Source organism: Mustela erminea, chromosome 1 (assembly GCF_009829155.1).
Source record: "Mustela erminea isolate mMusErm1 chromosome 1, mMusErm1.Pri, whole genome shotgun sequence".
NCBI classification, from domain to species: domain Eukaryota; kingdom Metazoa; phylum Chordata; class Mammalia; order Carnivora; family Mustelidae; genus Mustela; species Mustela erminea.
The window spans coordinates 92,769,668-92,792,754 of NC_045614.1; the positions used below are offsets into that span (position 1 = coordinate 92,769,668).

General features: G+C 48.7%; 1 protein-coding gene across 1 annotated transcript in view; it reads left to right on the top strand.

Annotated features, from left to right (window-relative positions):
• EPHB1 (EPH receptor B1) overlaps window positions 1-23,087 on the top strand; it is a 425,495-nt gene that overhangs the window by 329,972 nt on the left and 72,436 nt on the right. Inside the window, exons 7-10 of the mRNA XM_032333747.1 lie at window positions 5,452-5,614; window positions 9,497-9,605; window positions 10,431-10,495; window positions 22,621-22,743. Coding sequence (XP_032189638.1) covers window positions 5,452-5,614; window positions 9,497-9,605; window positions 10,431-10,495; window positions 22,621-22,743 — 460 coding nt within the window. The remainder of the gene's footprint in view (window positions 1-5,451; window positions 5,615-9,496; window positions 9,606-10,430; window positions 10,496-22,620; window positions 22,744-23,087) is intronic.

Genomic DNA, 23,087 nt, shown 5'->3' on the forward strand with positions numbered 1-23,087 from the left:
AGTTCTCCCGCTGAGATGGACTCTGTAGCAGGGTTAGGGGCTGAGGACAGACAAAATCTGACTTCTATTTTAAGAGGATCATTCAGCCATCCCATTAAAAACCAGCCTGCTAGATTACAATCAGCTAGAACAAGGATGATGGGATGGAACGAGGATCCACTGGGATGGAAAGAGAGGACCAGGGAAACAGTAAATTTCAGATACAGAAACCAAAGACAGAGCAGCTGGATTTCTAGCAGGTTGGAGTTCAGACTTGGGAAGGTTTGTGCCCGGCCTGATAGAAAGATGTCCTTGATCATTTACCTGAAAGGGGACTTGCTGTGGTAGACCATGATTGAGGTAAAGGAAGGGACAGAAACTTAGCTCGATGTCTAAAACACTTCTGAGAGGGAAGCAGGAAGCTAGAGGTCCATGTTTTCAGTCCAGGAGAGAGGACCAGCTTGGGCAAATCCATCTGGAAGTTGTCAGTACATAAACGGTATGAAAGCCCCAAGGCTGGCAGAATCACCCAGGGGACGGTGGAAATCGGAAGACAATCAGGGATGGAGACCGGCAGCCCTCTGGCATGGAGGTTGTGTTGAACAATGGAACATGACTGCCTTGGGAAACAGGACCCTAGTTTCCAGTGCCCTCCATAGCTAACCAGCCATGCAGCCATGCTTCAATTACTTAGACACACTAGGTCACAGTTTTCACATCCATAAAATGGGAGCAGTTTACGTCCCCAAAAGTGGAGGGCCAGATGGATCTCTAATCTAGTCTGTAAGGAGATACGCCCTGTGGCCCTTTCAGCAGAACCTATGAGCAAGGTGAGAATTAGGGAGCATTCTGTTCCATTTAGAGAACATCGGGGTTTCTAGACAGTAGATTCAGATAATTCAGTGAATCGGGGGTAATCTAAACCATCTGGATTCGTAAGCAGCTTTGAACTTGGGGCCCTCGTTTGCTAGGTATCTTCTATCATTTACTAAAGTACATGTTGGGTTTCCACAAGATTTTGGACCAATCTGTTTGGACCAATTGTCCACACAGTCTCATTTCATCATCAAAGTCGACCTAAGAGTTCAGTAGGGGATCTCGTGTGACCAATATATGATGCAATGTCAGAATCACCAACAAGATGCCAACGGCCGACTTCCCACACACACTTGAACTGGAGCCTTAGAAGATCATCTCAGAAAAATCACAGGAATTTCTCCCTAGTCTGCCCCTATCTGGTACCAGAAGCTTTGTAAACATTACCTCCTTTTCTCCTCACTACCCAGTGTGGTAAATATTTGTATCATTGTTACGGGGAAAGGAACCACTGCACAAAGAAGTTCAAAGCAAAACAAAACTCGCTGTCAAACACACAGGTAGGAAGTGAGCCTACAGCCAGGTGTGGCAAGTGGCGGGGCTGGAGAGGGGCTGAATACATGGGAGCCACCTGCCCTCCACCTAGTCCACCGGCCAAGGGCATCCACCCCAGGATGGAGGTGGGCTTTGTGACAGGTGCCTGCTTGGGTCCTGGGGCTCCTCGCTCCCCAGCCCACACCCCAGCTCCTCAGCTACTTTTCCCTTTACATGCACACTTCCTCTTTTGAAACACTGTAATTAACTTCAACTTCTGATGCTATGAAGGAAGCTTAGTCTCCCATTTCAGACCACGTCCCTACTTCTCAGTAATTTATACTAATCATTAACAGACACACGGGTACAGCAGCTCCATGCCTGAGGCAGCTTCTACACCTCAGTGAAGCGTATTATAGTCCTCACTCCAGAGGAAGCAATGCTTTCCTTGGGAATGCGGAAGAGTCTTTGGCCAAGCATTGGTTACTGTTCAGTATGTTTCTATGGAACTCTAGACTTCACTTACAAAGTGCTGGACTGTAAGATCTGTTCCATTGCCTAGACCATTTCTAATGCAAAGAAAGAAAAAGACACTGTCCTACGAGGGTATTTTGAAATAACCACAGTGATCACAATTCACCATACATTGAATACCTATTATGTGCCAAATATACACAGATCCATGAACTCTGAGCCCTAAAAGAAATAAAAGAAAGATGCTTGCAAGCCAGGTATAACCAATTTATAGATGATGGCACTAAGTCCCAGGAAGGTCCAATGACTTGCCCACCACCACAAAGAACCAGAACTACGGACATTCTTATTATATTCTGGTGGCGCAAACTTCTGAGCTCAGTGTTGAACTGGATAATAATTCTGCTGATGCCGAGGATCTCAAAATGAACATGGCCTCTGAAATATGAGAGCGCATCTTCATTTTAAATGCAGATACTTCTAAGCAGAATGATCTGCCTCCATGCCCCACGAGGCCAGTGAATTCTGTCTTAGAAGATGCAAACACAGGAGAACTCAGTCTGGTAGACATCCTGGGTTCAATCCAAAGAAACAAAACCACTATGCCTCCATTCTGTGCAGCTTCTACTAAGCCAGGAGTCAGCAGAGTTTTTGCATAAAGGACCAGAGAAGAAATATTTAAGTTGGTGGCCACACAGTCTCTGTCCCGACTACTCAACTTGCCTTCATAGAAGAAAAACAGCCGTACACAATAGATCAGAAGGCAGACACGGCTGGGTTCCAATAAAACTTTATTTACAAAAACCAGGAGCTGGCCATGGACCATAGTGTTCCAAGCCCTGAAAACCCTCCCTGGGTCTCCTACCTCACGCCACCCTCTCGATCTGTGCTTGGCACACCTCTCCATTTCAACTCTATGAATAGAATCAATGAGGCTTTGGCCTCCTCCAACAGCTCATTAATAGAGAGCTCAGATGCCGTCGAGCTGATGACACTCCCAGAGCCTCTCCATGCTCATCTCCTTCCCATTTTAATATGCTCCCATTCATCATTCTCTCTTGTTTACTGTCTTGTAGCACTTTTCACTCCTGGTGTCAGCGCTTGTAGGCAAACCATGGGAGGGGCAGCCACACCTGCTCTCAGCTGTCTCCGTGATTAAGCGTTCAGACGTTTACTTGCTCTTCATAATAACTGTCTGGGCTGGAATGGGTTGGGTGAGGCCTTGGGACTTTCTGCCCTTCATATTTTTGGATCATTTTCTCCTAGAAGCCCTTTCAGATCTTGGCAATATCTTGTGCTCGATCGATGGGTCCCAATAACCGGTGTGAAGTATGGTGTTTATTCATTCATTTAGCACAGAATCCTTGAGCACTCTGGCGGTTTGGCGTCAGCCCTGTCCTGCGTGTCGGGGACGGGCGCCATGGTCTGTGCCTTCAACAGCTAGTCTCCTCCTCGTACATGCTTACAAAATCAATCATGACACCATATTAAAAAAAAATAAAATAAAAAGGCAAGCAACCGTGCTCTTCGCTCTCACTCATTTGTCTAAGGTTGATTAATGGTGTTGGAGGGAACAAGGACGACGACTCATTTTAATCACTGAACTTCTTGAAGAATGTGTGGGCTATAAAGTGATTATGGGGTAATGTTTTTGTCCTCACAATCCTAAGACAAATACACCAAGAAGCAGTTTTCAGGAAAAGAGCGGACTGGTCAGTGTTTTGATTCTTTCAAGCGGCGTCTAATTCCACAGATTCCAGCAAAACCAGAGAATCCAGACAGCTGCCTGCTACCCGGATTTTGTAACGATGGTATTTTATCCTGATTTGCAAGGTGGTAAGGTGCTTTTTGTAACTTCGGGTCACAGATCTCCAGTGTGTTGAGATAGTAATGACCAGAGCTCTGGATGCTATTCCTTCTGTAGAGGACGGCCTTCTTTCTGCCAGATCGCTGTCAGCCTCCTTATCAGCCTGATGGGTGACCCTCTGCTGTTCCCCCAAAGTTCCCCAAGCCGCCTTCTGCCAAGTCACTCCGTCACTACTACTGTCGGCATCTGCTCATTTGCCCCAAGGAAAGGGGCCGTGCCTCGGTCTCCGCAGCCTGTGTGTAGTTCCCCGCACATGGTAGTGTGTCATGAATGCAGCTACCTGGCCCGAAGATTGAGTGAATACACATGAGGTCACCCTCGTCTTTATATTTTTAAAACAATGGCATTTAAAAAAAAAACATCACACTATATTCTTTTGTCCTGGGTCAATTTCCCAAACGTCTGTGGCTTGTCTGAGCATATAGCTTACGCATCTCTTACCATCAGCTTTCCCTGCATTTGTCGCCATGCCTCTCGAACCGTTGTGCCGAGAACTCATCAGGGAGCCCCAGATGTGCACACAGGGCTTGGGAGCTTTCCTCTCCGTGACCCAAGCTCCTCAGTTTCACCAATGCTCCCCATTCTGCTCCAAGATTGATGGTGCAAACAGGGGCAGGCCCAGACTCGAAACCTTTGTTCCTGCACACTTGGAGATAACCCGCAATCTCTAGGATGTGCACATGGAAACGACCAGAGGCCAGGCTGGTATCTACGAGGGAGCTGAGAGTAGGATATAACGATTAAGAGAAGCAATGAAAACAGCCCATGGGAAGCCTTCCTGGAAGAGGAGGCCTTAGAAGTGTGGGCACTGGGAATCGGCAGCGTGCCACGGAGCACTGGAGAGAGGCATTTCAGACAGGGAAAACAGCCTAAGCAAAGGCCGTGGGTCTGGGGGTGTGGTTCCTGGAGGGACAGCAAAGTAGCAATTTGGGGGATGTGAGATTAGAATTGCTTCCTCATGACAGGCCTGTCAACGTAGATTTAGGAATTTTGTTTTTATTAGGTCATAGCTTTAGGGAAGGTCAGAGATCTTTTTTTAGAAAAGTTGGGATTTGGTGGGGCGAGAGTAGCAGAAGAAATGGGAGGCTACAAACGTGTAGGCAGAAATGAAAGATTCCATAAGATCCGCAGCAAAGAGGAAGCACCCTAGAAGGGGACCCCGATAGGCAGAGGAGTCGGAGGGTGAGAAGCAGAAGCAAAGTCTCTGCGGGTAGCAGGGACTATCCAGAATGGCCTCGGGCTCTGTTGCAGAGTGGACGCCAAGTCACTCAGCTAAGGACTAGGACTTGTGGGGGCTTAAAGGGTGGTCTAGAACAGCCACGGTGAGGAGTGACCAACCGGGAGATCTTGAGTGAGGAGAGAAAAGACGAGGCCTCAGTAGGAGCAAGAAAAAGGGCAGATGTTGTCCAGTTTGCTTCTACTGACCTGAGACACCACAGGGTTTTGCAAAGCTGCATGTGTTCTGTTATTCTGTCCATGAACCCTGGCAGGGAAAGGAGCAGAGAATGACTGTGAGTCCCCCAGCCAGGCCTGGAGAGCCCAGCCATTTGCTCAGAGATTTCCTTTGGAGAGCAACCCCCCCCCCCCCCCCCCCCCCCCGCGACATGAAACACAGCTGATTCTTCGTGCCCTTGGTCCAGGCCAGACTGTCCCCCATTCAGAGGGAGGGCCTGGGGCTGCTGGCAGCATCCCACTCATGGGGCCTTGGGGCTCCAGGGCAGAGCAGCGGGGGATGGGGCTCTCAGGAGCGGGCTACAAACTGTTCTTGCTCTTTATTTCAGGAGCACAATGAATTTAACTCCTCAATGGCCAGGAGTCAGACCAATACGGCACGGATTGACGGCCTACGGCCCGGCATGGTATACGTGGTCCAAGTGCGAGCCCGCACGGTGGCCGGCTACGGCAAGTTCAGCGGCAAGATGTGCTTCCAGACGCTGACGGATGGTAAGAGGCGGGCCAGTGAACTAGTACAGGGCCAGCACTTGGGGGCAGGGGGAGTCAGGGGGAGCCCTGAGAGGCTGCCTTGCAGCCCCAGTACCAACCTGTCACTGCATTCTGGTGCCGCTCCCTTGCCTCTGGAGGGGCCGTGCACACTTTCATGATTCACAAGGCAGGGCATCTGCCTGAAGTCTGGCTTGTTTCTCTGCTGGCATCTCAGGAGTTGGCCTTCGAAGGGTCTTTGCTCCATGAGCAGAAGGTCATAGCAGTGAGACCCACACGAATCTTGGGGGCCATGTGCTCAGGGCCTGGTGCCTCCTCTATTTTATCCTCACTCCCACTTCACCTCCTCTTCTGGGGCACTGGGAACCAAGCCTAATTGCTATTTTTAGTATATGTGCTGAAGTGAGCACCCGAGCCTAATTGCTAAGGTACCCAGGAAGGAAACAGAGGGGCAAGAATGCGGACCCAGCAGTCCCTTGTACCCAGCAGCTCAGCTTATCTGAAGCAGCTTCAGATGGGACTCCAGTAGGTTCTGTGTCACCAGAGATAACAGACACTGTCTTCTCAACCATCCCCAAGGCCAGAAAGTCTGTCCCCCAAAATACTTCCACCTTTGGGCTTTGTTAGTTCCCTATTGTAACTATCTGTCCCAGTCTTCTGAGATCACCCTTTTGAACGGTCATGGAAATCTGATTTCCCTGAAGCCTGAGCTCTGAGCATGGGCTGGCTACCTTCTTGGGCTCACTCCCTCCCTTCACCAGCCATTTACCATGGTGCGTGCTTTTATTTATCTACTTACTATCTATCTATTTTATTTATTTGTTTATGAGCTGTTGCCTGATAGTTTTCCAAATATCAGTCTATCCTCACCCTCTTCAACTGAAAGTCTTTCATTTTTTATGTATTACTTACACTGTGTACAAAATAGTCTGCCCTTCCAGAACATTTTACTTTAGGCCAGCAATTCTCAGACTAGGCACGTGATAGGACTTAAGTTTTTTTTTTTTTTTTTTAATTTACTCCCATTATAATTTTTAATAATTTAAAAATCCAACAGAAATCTTTTTTTATTTTTTTTTTTTTTTCAATTTAACAGACAGAGATCACAAGTAGGCTGGGAGGCAGGCAGAGAGAGAGAGGGGGAAGCAGGCTCCCTGCTCAGCAGAGAGCCCGATGTGGGGCTAGATCCCAGGACCCCGGGACCATGACCTGAGCCGAAGGCAGAGGCTTAACCCACTGAGCCACCCAGGCGCCCCCAACAGAAATATTTTAAAGATCAGATTATTTCACATGAGAACCATAGTGTGCTTATTCTTGGGAAAAATTACAAAGAAGCCAATATCTGGTGGGCCTTGTAGCATGAGGGCTCTGCACCCCAGCTGGGCGGGGGCTGCCCCTGTGGCGGGCCTGTGCCTTCCCAGTGATTTGTACCCGGCTGCTTTCACATGAGCTTTCACGTGAGCTGGCTCCTATAGGTTTGGTCTTTGCAACCCGTTTTGAGGGTGTTTTTTATTTTTTAGGGGACTCTTCACTCATAATTTGAGGATGGTGAGATGGGGTGGAAAGGCCAGTCAGTTTGCTCAGATGAGTGACGCTGCCGGTGTGAAAAGAGCGCAGGCCGTCGTCTCCTGTTCCCGAAGGACTCTGTCCTCTCTTTGCACCTCACTTACCATCTCGATTTATGGGTACTTTGGCATCAGGAAGTACACAGGGTTAAAAACCCAAAACTCAGAATGCTCTGAGCCCTTGGCAGTTCTGCTAGACAAATCAAGAAGTAACAAATTTCTCCCAAGAAGACTATTCCTTTTACATTTGGCAGTTAAGTTTTATAAACCCAAGAGGGGCTAGATGTAAGAGAGTTTTGGTAAGTGGCCAAATTCGGGAGTATTTATCTTAATGACTGAGGTTCACACATCGGTAGTAATTAAGTTCACGGAGGCTTCAGGCCCTGTCTTCAGCACGAAGGTGAGTCTGAAGGGTGATCAATGGTAGGGTCGTTGGAGCAGGGAGGACCCATGGGATTCTGCCCAGGGTCAAAGACCACACTTTGGGGGGCAGGGGACCACCACATGCCGGCGAAGACATCATGGCCCTGGGCTGCTGTTAGCAACAGTGTGCGTACTTTTGGCTTAGCTGTCTTTTTTTTTTTTTTCTTTTTAACCCACTCATAAAGTATGGTATTTGCATGTTTATCAAACAGTCCAGGAGATTGTTAGGCTCCCTGGTGTTTGAGAGTCATTCTTCAATTCCTTGAGCGGAAGAAGACCCTTCTACAGATAAGGATGTCGGTTCTTGAAGCTTCTCATTCTTTAGAAATCAGTTTTAAAGACTGAAGGTCACATTGCTTTATGAAGTTTTTAAGTTATAAAGATGTTTTTTATGGACTCTTCACAGTGATTCCTTGAATTTCCTTTTTTTTTTTTTTTTTTGGTGCCAAATTATTTTTTGTTAAACATACATGTTCCAGAACGCTCTCAGCTGAGGAAAATTGACTCTACCCTCGGTCTTTAAAATTGTTGTCTATGGAGTGGTTGGCCTCAAGAACCACATCCTTGTCTTTGGAAGGCTTTCTCCACCCACGGTGTTGAAGACTGGTTCTTAAACTCTGAGAAGCGCCTGGAGTATTTGGTACATATGGAGATGTCCTGCTCTCCACTCAGAGGTTCTGATTCAGCAGATCTGAGGGGAGGCCCAGAAATAATCATATTTAATCATCGGGCTCAGGTGATTCTGATGCAGGGCACAGGGAGCTTTGCTTCAAGAGAACTGCTGCTGTTAGGGTTGCCGGGTAAAATATAGGATGGCCAAATAAATTAGAATTTCAGACAAAGAGTCAAAAATATTTAAGTCCGAGTATCTCCCGCACAATGTTTGGGGCATACTTAGACTTAAACATTATTCATCGTGTATCTGAAATTCAAATTTAACTGGTGGGTCCATGTTTTTGTTTAGTGTATCTGGCAACCCTCATTGTAATAGAACATATAATATTGATCTCCATGTGCCTCCGTCCTGAGCACCAGGTAAAAGAATGACCACAATTACTATTGTGCCAGCCTGGCCAAGGGGTTTCTACAGATTAGGGCAAAAAGTATTAGTATTGGGGGCACCTGTGATAATGTAGATGTTGTGAAATATGCCTCACATAATTTGATCATTTTAATTTTTGTTTGTTTGTTTGTTTGTTTGTTAGCAGAAAAGAGTCTGTGGTCAGAGGGACTAAAGATTTTGTGCAAGAGCATAGGGCTTTCATGCAGGAAAGCCAGGCGTTGGGCGAGCTCTGTCGACCTCTGTGACTCAGGGACTTCCCTTCCCCCTGCATCATACAGCATGGTTCTGACCTTGGCAGAGGCCTTGATTCTGTTCTTGAATGGGAACTGTGGAGTGCTGGGTCATTTCTGGCCGTTCCTTTGCACCTGGTGCAGGGCTGCCTGGCCGCAGATATTCTGGAAATAATCTGTTCCGTGAGTCTGTGCGCTCTGCTGTGTTTCAACACCTTTCTGTTTTAGAGATACTCCCACAGGGGTTTTTCAGTCTTCCTCTTAGTGTGACTGACCAGTCTTGGAGAGACCTTCCAGATGAGGGGATGTGGACTGGTGTCACCTCTGCTGTGGGGACAGATGTCATCAGCATTTAGTTCTCAGCTTCTCTCTGTCGCTGCTGTTTCTTTTTTTTGGTGGCTGTCATTTGGTTTTAGTTGTTATTACCTGTTTGTGATTGGAGATCACTCTTTGCTTCCATTGGGCTTCTGGCTCTGAAGCAGAGAAGCTGTACTCTACATGTACAAGCAGCTGTCTATTTATCATGTCTTTGGTGTCCTGTGCTGAGTCCCAGTGGTATGGGAAGGGCATGTAGGAAGGACTTAAATGCCTCTTTCTCCCCTAGATGACTACAAGTCCGAGCTGAGGGAGCAGCTGCCCTTGATTGCTGGCTCAGCGGCCGCCGGGGTGGTGTTCGTAGTGTCACTGGTGGCCATCTCCATCGTCTGCAGCAGGTAGGCCTTCCGCTTCCATGCCCGCCAACTCGCCTCGGATCCAGGAGGCCCCTTGCCACATGCAGGCCCCTCCTGGGCCACACAGACCGGAGGGGGCCTAATGGTCTGCAGACATGCTGTCCAGCTCATGGTCATCCCTCCGTCTCACTCCGTGGGCAGCCTAGAATTCCCCAGATTATGTGTTTGCTCTGTGCCGAAGAGCTGGGCGAGGCTGTGAGTCAACAGCATCTGTCTTCCAAGGTCCTTTCACTCCCCCTGCGTGTCAGAGTGACAGTTCCCAAATTACATTTGACCCACCTGAGCATCGCACCCCGCACAGCAGCCCATCCTCTGGTTAGAGAGTGGAGGCCCCCGGCAGAGGGCACAAGGCAGGCGGGCAAGAGGGGACCATGGAGGAAAACGGGAACTCTGAGCTCTGCGGAAGGGTGGGCCCAGAGGCCTTGTGAATTTTTCATACAGTTGTTCCTGCCTTCAGGGCTTAGCCCAGATTCAGCTGCTGCGGAAAGTGGTGGAGCTGGCTTCCCCGGAGCTATTCCCGCGAGCTGATGGCTGTCCTCAGCATGTCTGCCCCCGACTGATGGGGGACCCACGGCCCCGCCTGGCCTCTGAAAGACCTTGACTGGCAAGCTGATCCGAGTGCTCACGGTGGTGGTCAGGCCAGGAAACAGGATGGGAGCTAAATGTTCAAGTGAGAGAGCTCCCGCTCCCAACCCTGGGAGATGCCTGAGTGAGCCTCCCACGGGGACAGGGGAGCTGGGCGGACACCGGAGCAGGGCAGCGAGCCTGGGCACCAGCTGAAAGAGCTCCTCTTGCTTGCCTCCGCAGGAAACGGGCTTACAGCAAAGAGGCTGTGTACAGTGATAAGCTCCAGCATTATAGCACCGGCCGAGGTGAGTAGAAAGAACATACCCACCGCAGGGTACAGGAGGTGAGCGCTTGGACTGCTCCCTATAGCCAGACTTGCTGGTCCCGACCACAGAACCCCTTCCAGCCGCCAGAGCCCCAGCGGACGCCTCTCTCTGCAGGTTCCCCCGAGCCACAAACTGCCCGCCCCTTCTGCTGTCTGCCCGTGGTGGGCACTCATTGGGTGCCCATTGGGTAGATTATCTTCCACCTTGATAAGCCCATATAGGACACAGAATGCAGGGAGAAGATTGGGTTTAGCAAGTCAATGAATCCTGAAATCAGACTCAGTGGGAAAGGATGCAGGGTTCTCTATTAACATCTTCTGCCTTATCTTATCCAATTGAGCGGCTGGGGAATGTGTTAGCCAAATTCACAGATAAGCCAGAGAACATGAATGCAGGGAATTAAAAAGATAGCAGAGCCCAAGAGGCCAGCGTGTTGGGGTATCTCCCAAGTGTTTTCTTTTAAGCAGTACCTTTAAAAGTTTTTCTCACTCATTATCCTACCCATCTCTCTCTCTTTTTAAAACTATGTGTAATATTTTTCTAACTAAAATTCCTTGTCACCAATGTACAGTATAAAGTCCTATGTCAAAATGATTCTTTTATCTGTGTCATTACAACATTGCAGGATCTGAACAAGGTCCCCCTAGGTCAGCTGGGCCACCTCCCCACTTCCAGAAAACTTAGCTCCCCAGGCCATGTTCTCATTCTAAATAACTCCCTTTGAATTCCCCGATGATGGGGATCATTGATGCCCCCAGAAATCCATGCCAGCCCTTTGCACTGTGCTCTGTCACAGGCTCCTTCTGGAAGCTGCGTTTCACCTAAACCCCTCCCTGCTCAGTGCAATGCCCCACCCCTCGCCCTTTCTTCCTGTTCGCTCAGCAGTGAGCATGGAAGACAGACCTCGTGGACACACACACACACACACACACACACACACACACACGCACCCTCAGCCTGCCTTTCGTGGGCAGCTCCTGGAGCAAATATGGGCTCAAGGGTAAAATTTCTCCCAGACCACTCTTCCCTTCTCCAAGGGTTCAGCAAGGCAGGAAGGTGAGGCTGGGACCATCACCCAGCAGCCCCACCTCAGAGGAGCCAGTGCCGGCTGGGGCGGTACAAAGGCCACTCTGGAAAATCGGCTTTATTCTCTGGGAGGCTTTCAATCCAAGACCAAGAAATGGCCACGGGTCTGTAGAGGACGGAGCCCCCGGGGGCTGGCTGCTGTTCCCAGGCACTTGTTACTGGGAGGGAGGTTGGGGGCTCCCTGGAGGCTCTGGGGCATTGAGACTCTCCCACAGGGGACCAAGCAGCAGCACAAACGGTGTGGGACTAGAAGAAGGGGCCCCCGTCTAAGATTACCAGCAAAGTTCCTGCAACACTCAGAATCCCATCTACCTTCCTTCTTTCCCTGTCCTGGCCACTCTGTCCTTCATTTTAACCAGTTGTAACTGGTTTCCCAGGGCTGTGTTCGCAATCTTTTCCTACATCCTGACTCTGAGCCTCACTGCAAAATCTACAGATGCGTTTACCTATTTTAACATGTGCATTTGCCCTTCCAGCCAAGGCCTTAGCTTCCTCAGCTGAAAAACACAGACTTGGACCATCTCTGATTCTCAAGGGAGGGTTCTACACCCCTCCCCCTACTGAGCATCAGAATTACCTGAAGGCCTTTCTCTACCCCCCTGCTTCCCCATCTCTGCCTTGGGATTCTGACATCACTCCCACCCACCCCCTGCTCTGGGCTAACTTCTGGCCATACTAAGAGCCACTGTGAAGTCCAGTTCCAATTTGGCATCCTCTGAGCTCTTTTGATGTCACATTTAGAGATGGCCGTGTCCACCTGATTGCGGAGGATGCCACATCGGGTTGAAGAGGAGGAATGCCATTTTGGAGCCTAGAGATGACCTAGGGTGAGAATGGGGTACCCTAAGAAGGAGCTCCCCTTTGTAATAGACAAGCAAGCTAAGCCTTGTCACTCTTTGGGCAGGGTATACAGAGAGTCCCCAGGCATGGAGTCCAAGTGCAGCTTGGTGCCCACTGGGCCATTTAAACCTGAAATCTGGCCATCCTCCTGCTCTGGAGGGGTGGGCTAGGCCTGCCATATGCACAGAGGTATGCTTCCACAACAGCCGGAGCCCCTCTGGGGGGACTCTGTGACCTCTGAGGCCAACAGAAGGAGGCCTCCCTAGTCGTTAGGATGCACAGAGAAACCAGTCCTCTGTCTGCAGTAATGGTGCCTGCTGAGGCCAGCAAGCGGGGCTGAGCACATGGCACCCCCTGTGATGAGCTGCGTGGTTGCTGACCCTGGCAGAGCCAGAGTTTGCTCCCGTGGCTGCTTTAGAAGGCTGTCTTCTTTTCCATTCCGCACACCTTTTGTAAGCGTCCTTGCCCCTGTTCATGACTGTTCTTTTTATCTTGTCCCCTAACCCTGGCTCCTCCTTGCCACCTGCTTCCCTAAACTCACAGTTGCATGCCTTGAACTGCATTCGTGCCTTTTCTGCTCTGCACATCCCTCGCTCTGATCCAGGCTCTTACTGTTGGAGAATCACAGCTGAAAGGCTGTTGAGCTGGGGTCAAGCTCAACACACTTGGAACAGAGGAGAAAACTCAGACAGAGGACATGTCTGCCCCAGGATGGGGAAGGAGTAGGAATATTTAGCCACAGAAAAGCCTATTTTGTGCCTCAAGTTGGGATCTTTATTCTGGAAGCTCCCTTCGACTCATCCCACCCTGACAACACCTTGGGAGGCAGGCACTAATGCAGGAAGGTTAAGTGACTTACCCTGGTCACACAGCTCCTAGGCGGCAGAGGTTGATGGCACACTAAGTCTGGCTATGGAGCCCATGCTCTCTCCATGTGGCAGAAGCTCAATCTGCCCGGAAATCAGCAGCAGGTGAGAACCGAGTGGGGACTAACCCTAGTCCTAGGAGGACTAAGTACCTGGCTGGTAGTTTGTTGGTTCCCCCTCCTCTGGTCCCACTGTAGGAGGCGGAAAGGTCAATTATGTCTAATCCACATGTGGGCCTGTGGATTACAGACTCTACCTGGACCGCCCACACGCATGCCCCTCGCGGTGAGGTGTGGCTAGCAGCTGCAGTTCTGAGGATCTCCTGCCCAGGGAATGACAGGAAACCTACAACAGCTTCCCGACTGCATTCATCAGAGTCCCGCCCCTCTTTCCCTTGGGCAGGGCACAGGGTGCCTTAGAGGCCAGTGGTCCCTGCCCTCCCAGGCCCTCCTTTCAAGCTGATGCAAAGGCTGAAGGAGAAATAACAGGAACCTTTGAAGATGGAATACCTTTTCTAGCCCGTCCAGACATGGTAGAGCTGTTCACTTTGAGAGCAGTGTGCTGTCTCAGACACCGATTCATGGCCCTCCTCTGAGCCTGCAGCACGTGAATAAGCGTGTCAACGGGAGGCTGGATTTGGGTGAGAGAGAGATTAGAGGGAAGGCAAGTTGGGAAGAGAATCTGTTGGATGTGGTGTTGGATGCTTGGCTGAAGAGCCTGGAAGCCTGTGGTTCATGTTCAAGGGTGGGTGGGACCGTGCTTTTCCAGTGTCCAAGGAGAGGCGGACGGATGGTTGTGTATTCTCATGATTTCGGGGAACCAGATATCAGAAGGTGCTTGCCGGCAGCCTAAAAACTGCCTGAACAGGATGGCCAGTGAATAAGTAGGCCAGGGAATCTATCTTAGAAAAGTTCCAGTGGATTCTGCATTTGGGAAATACTACTGGTATTTATGGAGGTTGTGCAACTACACACCCAATAGCAGCTGGTGCCTCCCTGATTTCTGAATTGGCTGAACTGGGGAGGGGCAGGGGGAGAGAAAGGAAAGAGTTTGGAAAGCCCTTGCCTTTCAGGAAGCAACCCTAACACAACCATCTCCGGGTTGCAGGCAATTGCAGATAATAATCACGGAGCTGTTGTCAAGCCTCGAGAAAAGCAAAACCAAACAGGGTATGTGACCAGGGACTAGTGAAAGCTCTAATTTCCACCTCAGGCACGAGGACAGAGTACTGAGATGACAGAACAGGAGTGTGAGCTTGATCCCTGCAAAATGCTTGTAGAGACCAAAGCATGTGGGTCCTGGGCATTTACAACCTGAATTTGATGATCCTGAGGAAACACAGATGATCAGTAAGAAAAAAGAATGGGGACCTCGTCTCATTTACTAGAGTTATACATTTAGTGATTTCAAGAGGAATTGCAGATGTAGTGAGTTTTTATTTTGGCAAGAATATATGATGATCTCCTAGGGGAAAGCAGTGTAAAATGAATACAGAGCTTGTGTTCAGACCCAAAGAAAGTGGGTTAGTGATTCTGTCAGCCAGGTAGGAAGTCACTAGCTTTATTCTAGTCCTTGTCCAATTCAAACTCTTATTCATTTGATTGTTTTTTAAATTCATGAGTCAGGTGCAAGCAAGCCGAGGGATGCTTATCAAGCTTGTAGGTAACAGTTGGAGAGCATAACTAACACTGTATAAAACAATCAGAATTCAGAACTATCCAACAGCTTTGAATGCTAATTTGAAATCTGCAAGATGATATGTTAGAGGGATAAATCTAGAATCTAATGTTTAGGTTAAAACAAAAATAAAGCAACACAGAAATGAGGAGACCTGACTTGCTATTCGTTTGTGTGAAAATGTGTAGGTATTTAATTTACCACATGTTTAATATGAGTGATATAGAGCCAAGTGAAGAGCCAAGCACTGTTATTGATGTAAAATAATAGTAAAAATAATATCTAGTTTTGAGTACTTAACTGTGTTAAACACTTTACTTCTGTTAACTCATTTAAGCCTCATAACTGTCCCATGAAGTAGATTTTGCATGTGAAAAAACAACCTCAGAGAGAACAGGTATCCTGTCCAGAATCTTGGAATTCATTGCAAAACAAGGTTTTAAACTCAGGTCTGTCTGACTCTATGGTCCCCCAGGTCAGAGGAGGCAATACACAGACACACTATCCTCTGTGCTAGTAAGAGTACATCTACAGTGATCTCCATTACGAGAAGAGTATTTTTGTCCAAGCATCCTGCCCGTGGAAGGTGGCAAGTTCTGATCTCTTACCTTAGAGACTTGGAAACACCCATTCGGTGCTGGAGAAACATAGGCAGGGATCAAGCATGATACTTTTATGGCAAAGGAAAGGAGAAAATGTTGTCATCCTTCATGAAGTTATATAGAACCATCGAGGGAAAGATCAGAGTAGGCAGAGGTTTGATTCAGTAGGGAGCACCCCACCACAACTGGAGCTATCCAACTCAGAGACAGGCTGCTTTGTGGGGAGGTAAGCTCTCTGTTCCTGGAAGCATTCAAGGACAGGCTAGATTGCCGACTGCTGCTCTAGGTGGGAGACTGGCCTAGATTAGACCCAGAAACACATCTTCGCCAAGATTCCACGCCCATCCTTCCTGACTCTGGGTGGTAGATGTATTTCAAAACTGTAGAGGACCAGCAGCGGCCCGCTGGAAATCACCTTGGGCACCGGGGTAAAGGTCAGGGGGAGCCTGTTGGAGGAGGAGGCAGACTACTTTGGATAAAGAGGATACTTTGGCTACCTCTTCTGGGGGTAACAGGAACGTTGGTAACTGGTTGTGAGTAAATGAGAGCCTACGAGGAGTAGAGGAAAGGCCCCCAGGGGCAAAAAGTGGCAGGATTTTCAGTGGGTGCTTATTAAATGTCAAGGAAATTTATGAGCAATGCCTTGGTTGTTGCCTTTGGGTTCCCAAGACTTCGATGGCTTAGAACCAGCGGGCCTTGCCTGGAAAGATCTGTCTATGCTGGTCATTGATGCCAAGAAGCAGGGAGAGGTTACACTCTGTTTCCTGAAGTACCTTGTGCAATAGCAAGTAGCCTGTGGCCCGCTTTCCTTCTCCTGGAGACTCGTCTGAGGCAATTACTGTGGTTTTAAGAACAAACTAAAATGGGTGAAACTTCCAAATACAAGGAGGGAGGAAGATCCTCCTCAGATCCCTGCTTTTCCACTGAGGCCCTTTGCCTCCCTTGGGGCTCCCTTCTTGGATTCTTCCCCAAATCCTGGCTGGGCACCCAAGAACTCTGCTCCTTCCTGGAAACAAAAACAAAAAAACAAAACAAAACAAAAAAACAAAAAACAAAAAACCCCAACTACCTATTGCACTCTTCTTGGCCCTCAGAAGCAGGCGGAACAGACTGTGTCTAGTTCCCACCAAGCTTTCCTGGTAGGTTTATTCCAAGAAACTGCCCATCACATCGACAGCTTCAACCACCACCCGTGTTCCTCCTCAATCCGTAACTCCAGATTTAGACTTCTGGCTCTGTTTCCTTTCTGAGCGTTATGACAGACTTCCGGGCACTCACGTATTTCATCTGCATGTTCAAAGAGCAAAAGCACGTGTGCAGACTTCCCTGACAGTGGGGTTTCTGGCCCAAAGTCCCTTACGTGGTGAACAGTGCCACTTTATTCCACACGTCTTGGCATTGATTTGGCTGCTTCTCGCCCTCTTTAATGCCCCATCTTTAAATGCTTAGCAAGTGCTACCAATCCTCCCTTTGAAATTTCTCTTGCCTCTTCATTTGTCCTTACTGCAGCACTCTGGTGGAAAACCCTGTATCTTGTGCTTTAACGACTTCAACAACCCCACAGCTGTTTTGTCTGCCTCCAACCCCTTCCCCCAGCATCCAGGTGAACGCAGCAGCCTACCGGTCAAAGGCATTCCCCAATGCCTTGTGCTCAGTGCATCCCTTCCTTGCAGATGGAAGAGTTGTCAGCTCTGTGTGTCCGATGGCATTGATCTTAATGTCAAGGCCCTCCCGTGCTGGTCCATAAGTGCTTTGCCTGCTCGGTCCCCCCTTTTGCCACACTGAAGCTGGCCACGTTCTCCTCATTCATGCCATGGTGGGCTTCTCTCTGGCTTTGCCCGAGATGCTCCAGGCTTCTTCCTCCGCAGTGCATGACCGTGGGACATGTCCTTCTAGAATAGTGACCTGGAACACTGGCATCCACGGCCCTCTGTCTTCTCTGGTTTCTGCTGCATTTATAGCTCATGTCCTGGTGTGGGCTCCTGATTCTAGACTATCCGGCACTACTCCCCAGTACTGCTGGACTTCATCGTCAGAAGAACCTCATGAGCTCTGCTTTTTCTATAGCTCCCATAATCCCTAGAACAGCATCCTGTCGACGTTGAGGCTAATGAGGGGGTGATCAATGTACCACGGCCGAGCATTGGATGAAGTCCCTCCCAGGGACCAGATTTTATGTGTTGATCCCTAAACTACTTCCCTCTTGTGCTTAGATATCTGGACCATGTTTAGGTGAGTCGCAAAGGTGACAAAGTCTGCCTTGGATCCAGAATGGGATCTGAGGAAGCACCCTTTGCTCTTTCCCATGGCTCCATCAAACCTGCTGGGACACAAGTTATCAGTGACTGAGGATAAGCCAAGTCACTACCTCTCTGGAGCCATACTGTAGAGTTCTAGGAATCCTCAGCCTACAGAGGGGCATCAGGTTGTTCCTGGCACTCTTGAAGCCTCCCAGGCTGTCTGCTCTCCATGGAACCCCCAAGATATCTGTGGCACTGATTTTGTCCTTTCTGTGTGCACAAGAGGGCTGAAGAGGAGCACTCCATCTTCTTCTTCAGCTCTCAGTACTCCTATATCACCCACTATGGCCACTCCTATGGCCCTTCCCCAGCCTGCTTCTGCTCAGCCCTGAGACCCCGACACTTGCAAGTGGGTCTAACTGACATTTTAGATACACCCCACGTATCTGCCAGCATCCCCAGCATTTGTCCCCGCTGCTTCATTTTTGAATGCCCCCTTATGGAGTGATGTAGGGTCACTAACAACGGCCAGGAGTTTCTTCTCCTTCCAGGAGTGCTCTGTACCACACAAGAAGGCTCTGGATAGTGGCTAAATCATTTGTCCCCAGACTTCTATGCCTAAAGCAGGGGTTGATGGGTAAGATTTGGCCAATTGCCTCAGACTATGATCTTTTAAAGCTGGAGGCAGTCCAGGCTGCACCCCTAGCCATAGCATAGGTGGGTTTTGAGGTCAAAGAACAAACATACCTACAAATCACCTTTTTTAATAGAAATTAGTGAATTAGAAGAGCATAAAAATGAAGAATTTTTCTGTCTCTCAGGGCACTAGCAATCAGAAGTTTAGATCCATACACACTGCCTTTGTGCCAAAGGTATGTAACCTATGTTAGACATAAGGAAAAAAAGTCGATAACTGTAAAATAGTATAAATATACAATATTAACAACAATAATAATGTGAAACACCGTCCGGAGCATTATAAAATGCCTTATCTTATGAGCTGTATTGCATCTGATATTGTTATTACTACCACTGATAATATTTCCCCAACACTCATAATCTGAGAACAATTTCTGAGCCTGGTCTCCAAATGTTTGGCTGTGCCTGACTCCGCAGCTGACTTGAATTCCTTGTTCACTGTCTGGTGATTCATTGCACTAAATACCATTTTCCTGATAATTAAAAACTGCTCACTGGCAAGTGGGAGCAGGAACAGGCTGATGCAGGATTTATGCAGAAACACAAAATGAGCCAAAAGACAAATGACCTGTTCTGCCTAGCTAAAGGCTTTTTTTTTCTTTTTTTTGTGCCTTTTTTTTTTTCTCTCATCATCTTCAGGGACTTGAGAAAGCCTAGCGGTAATGCAGGAGAGAGGTCTGGAGAGCTGTGTTATTCCAGGATGAGGTAGATGCCGGGAAGCCGTGATGAGCACTTGCTTGGTCACATCACTCTCCCGATTTCGAGAGCTGGATCTCTGTCCCCAGCCGGAGTCAGGCCAGGACCCTCCGCTAGGGCAGCCCTCTCAGATCTTCATCAGGGGAAAAGTGCCCACGTCTCAGCCATTTGGTAGACCTCTGATTTCAGCTTACCTTCCTCAGTGTGACAATGGTGTCTTCAGTTTCTGGGAAAACAAGTCCTGATTTTTACCGTCGCCCAGATGTGGAATTTCACAGGCACTTTGCATCTCTCCTCCTAAGCTCCTTCGTGTGTCCCCCTCAGCTGCTTGGGAAGGGCTTTACTGACAATCAGGAGCCCCAACCCAAATCAGCTGTGACATTGCCCCCCCACCCCCATTTCTGTAAGCCAGCAAGGTAGCAAACCTCTCCGTGTTAGTAAACTGCACCCATCATTGAAGTGTGGACTTGCTAACATCTTGGTGCACTTGGTGGCCTGTTCCTGGCCTGGAAGAATGCCAACCCCATCAGATGAGCTGTTGTCCTCTGGGAACAGGTCCTTCCCAGAATGGATGGGGGCTAATATCCGTAAAGCTCATTAACTCAGAATCCTTTCTCCTTTATCCTTATATGTGTCTGTGCTTGCAAACCATTCATTACCGCACATTCTAGATTGTTTAATTAGACTTTGCGGAAGAGTTCCTGTAGGACAGCTTAGCATACATCGTTTAAAAGCCCTTGATCTAAAATAACAAGGTAGTTATTTTTAAGGTAACTAATAAACTCTAAGTGTCTGACATCCTCCACTGACCACCTCACCTTGCTTCCTCTTCCTACCTCCCCAAACACTTCCTAGAACCGTTTACTGATAATCACCATGAGTACGTCCATGTGCAAGCCCTCCCTGTGTACATCAGGCGCTTGGCTGGGTATGTCACTGGCAATATGTTCTGTAATATCAGAGTCACCGTGGGAGGGAGGTGCTAGCTTTGCCACCAGCGGAAGAGAGACCTGTTCTGAGAGAAGGGTGGGGCTTTGCTGCATTATGCCAGGCTAATAAGAGGCTTTGGGATCCTGTCCTCACCTAACAGCCCCAGCATCTGGCTCTCACCCTCCTCTCATCTCTGCACAGCACAGAACTTGGACAAAGTCACAGGTTGTGACACTGACCTGCTGTCTGCTTGGCATTTTGAGTGGGTCTGTGGTTGCCTCACCTCCTGCCCTCACCCCTTCAGCTCATGCTGGCCACCTTCCACCTGCTGCATCTGTTTCTTCCCCAAAAAGCTCTCTCCCTGCTTACCTGCACGGCGGCTGATCGGCCATCCCCGAAGGCTGATGGGAACCTGGGCGGTAACAGCACAGCTCCCTCCGTCCAGGGTGGGCCAGCCCTGGAGCATGTAGTTACCCACACCAGCTCCTCCAACTTCTCTGGGGGCTTCAGCCTGCTTTGGGAGGAAGTGGCTTGAGAACACACTTTTTCTAAGCTGACTGCCTTGCCTGATCTTATTTCCCCACCACCTGCCCCGACTGCTGTTGGAGCATCTTTGACATAAGCCACTGGGCTCTCGGAAACTTGTCCCAGGGGTTGCTTCTGGTGGAACCCCAAGTTTGGCTGCCTGGTGCTTATCTGCTTTCATTAGACACTTCAGTATGGTTTCAATGGTCCGTGCTCTTCAGTTGTTCTTCATTCCAAATGAGAACGAGATGAACCCCATCCCTACTTTCCTCCTAGTCCACTGTTAGCAAAGGAGAACACCTGCCTCTCTCTCTCTCACTCTCTCCCCTCCCACCACATTCCCCACAGATTAGATCATTCCACTTAAAGGTGAGGATCTCTCTGACTGCTTTATCCAAATCTCAGTTGACAGATGCCATAGTCAATGTTGTCCTTCCCAGGTTCCCAAGGAGCGTTCTACCATGGTCTTGACCAACTTGAAGCAAGCAGCCTAGCATGCTAGGAGTGATTTTATTTAATGACTTGGAATGAACCATCTTTCAGAAAGAGTCGTTCTTCTGGGCAGGGCACCTGGCTCTCTCTGACCTAAAAAAAAAAAAAAAATCCCCCTTCACTTCTTTGCTGTATCTTTCTTCTCCCTCTGGACTGTGCTCTAGCACTTCGAATCCTTACCTGAATGATGACCAAAGCAACACAAACTTGGGGGAGCTATAGAGTCCTCAGAGTTTTTTGGATGAAAAATGTCAGAACTAGCCTCTGCATGTAGGGCTGGGAGTCAGCTAGATGAGGTGCAGTGGGGATGGGCAGATGGTGCTCAGGGAACCTGGGGGACTGCCTCAGACTTGGGTCCCGACCAGGGGCGCTCGGCACCTGTGCCTTTCTGCCTACTCTGCTGACCTGACTCTTCCACCTACCAGACAGCAGCAGAGGGCAGGCAAACCACCTCCCCTTCACAAGGATGCTAGGCTAGACCATGTGGTTCCGCTTTCAAAGTCCTCTCCTGCCCACCACACCACCACCCAGTGAACAGTGTCTAGTTTTTGCCTAATGACACATCAGACATGTTGAAAATTACATTGTGAGTGAATCCATTTGTTTCTTGGCTTCCATTTCCTTTTTTGTCCCCTCTTCTCCACTTTCTGAATGTGTTTTTTCTGCAGTGACAATTCTCTCTTTTGTCCCCATGCACACCTATTTATCTTGCCACTGTAAACATCAGTGACAAAGTCTATATTCCTTTTTGTATTTCTCATTCACCATTTTATTCATTTTTCATACTTCAGGGTGTCTGAGGGCATGGGCGTTCATTACCATTTTTCTTTCATTCCACCTCATTTTTTTTTTCCTCTGTAGACTTTGCTCTTTTATCTATCAGCATTTTCTAAGCTTTTCTCTTCATGTTTTCTCTTCTGGTGTTCTGTCTTGACACTTCTAACTTGAGGTTTTTCTAATAGCAATTTCTCCTTCTCTCTCTTTTTTTTAATCCCTCCTTCTCCCTCTTGCAGCCTCGGCCACAGCCGTCAGTTATAACCTTAACGGTGGCCTCCACTCAGAGAAGTTGTCAAGTTGATAAATATTGATATCTACCCTACCATTTTACCACCACTTTTCTGCTAATGCGTTTGGTTGGCATCAATCAGTTTCTTTGCCTTCTGTGAGTGCTCAGTGTGGGAACTGGTCCCGATCTGTCACTTATAAGTAATCTGCTCCACATTTCATCAAGAGCTCAAAAAGAGAAGAAAATATGGAGGAGAAGTAGAGGACAGAGAACCAAGCTAGTGTGGCCCATAGAGAAGGGAGATGGGAAGGCCTGGCCAGGCACAGAGAGGCAGTCTGTCTAGGGGGGAACCTGCCCGGCCATACCCTTGCTGCTGGGGACAGCAGCCAGGACTTACAACCGTATCCTCTTTGGGATGTTAACCCTGCTTATCTCCTCTAATAAGGCTCCCCAGGGATGAAGATCTACATTGACCCCTTCACTTACGAGGACCCCAACGAAGCTGTCCGGGAGTTTGCCAAGGAGATTGATGTATCTTTTGTGAAAATCGAAGAGGTCATCGGAGCAGGTATGGCTCTCCCCTCCCCTCGTTTCTGTTCTCTTGGTATCCAAGCATCTTCTTCCCAATGTCCTAGGTGTTCTCTTTCAGCATAAAAAGTCATCCCATTGAGAAGGAGCTTCTAACATCTTTCTCCTAGAAGATGAGTCTGACTCATCTGCAACGTGTGTCTAGGGATCTTTGGGGGGTCTTGATCGCGGTGGCCAAGCTTGACTGGTGTTGCGAAGAAGTCAGCTGCAGTTTCAAAAGACTCAGACATACCTCTGGAAATGGACTACTGAATGTGGACAGACAGAGAGAGAGATCTAGGGTACACAGTGGAAAAGACTGAAAGAAACAGTAATTTTTAGAAG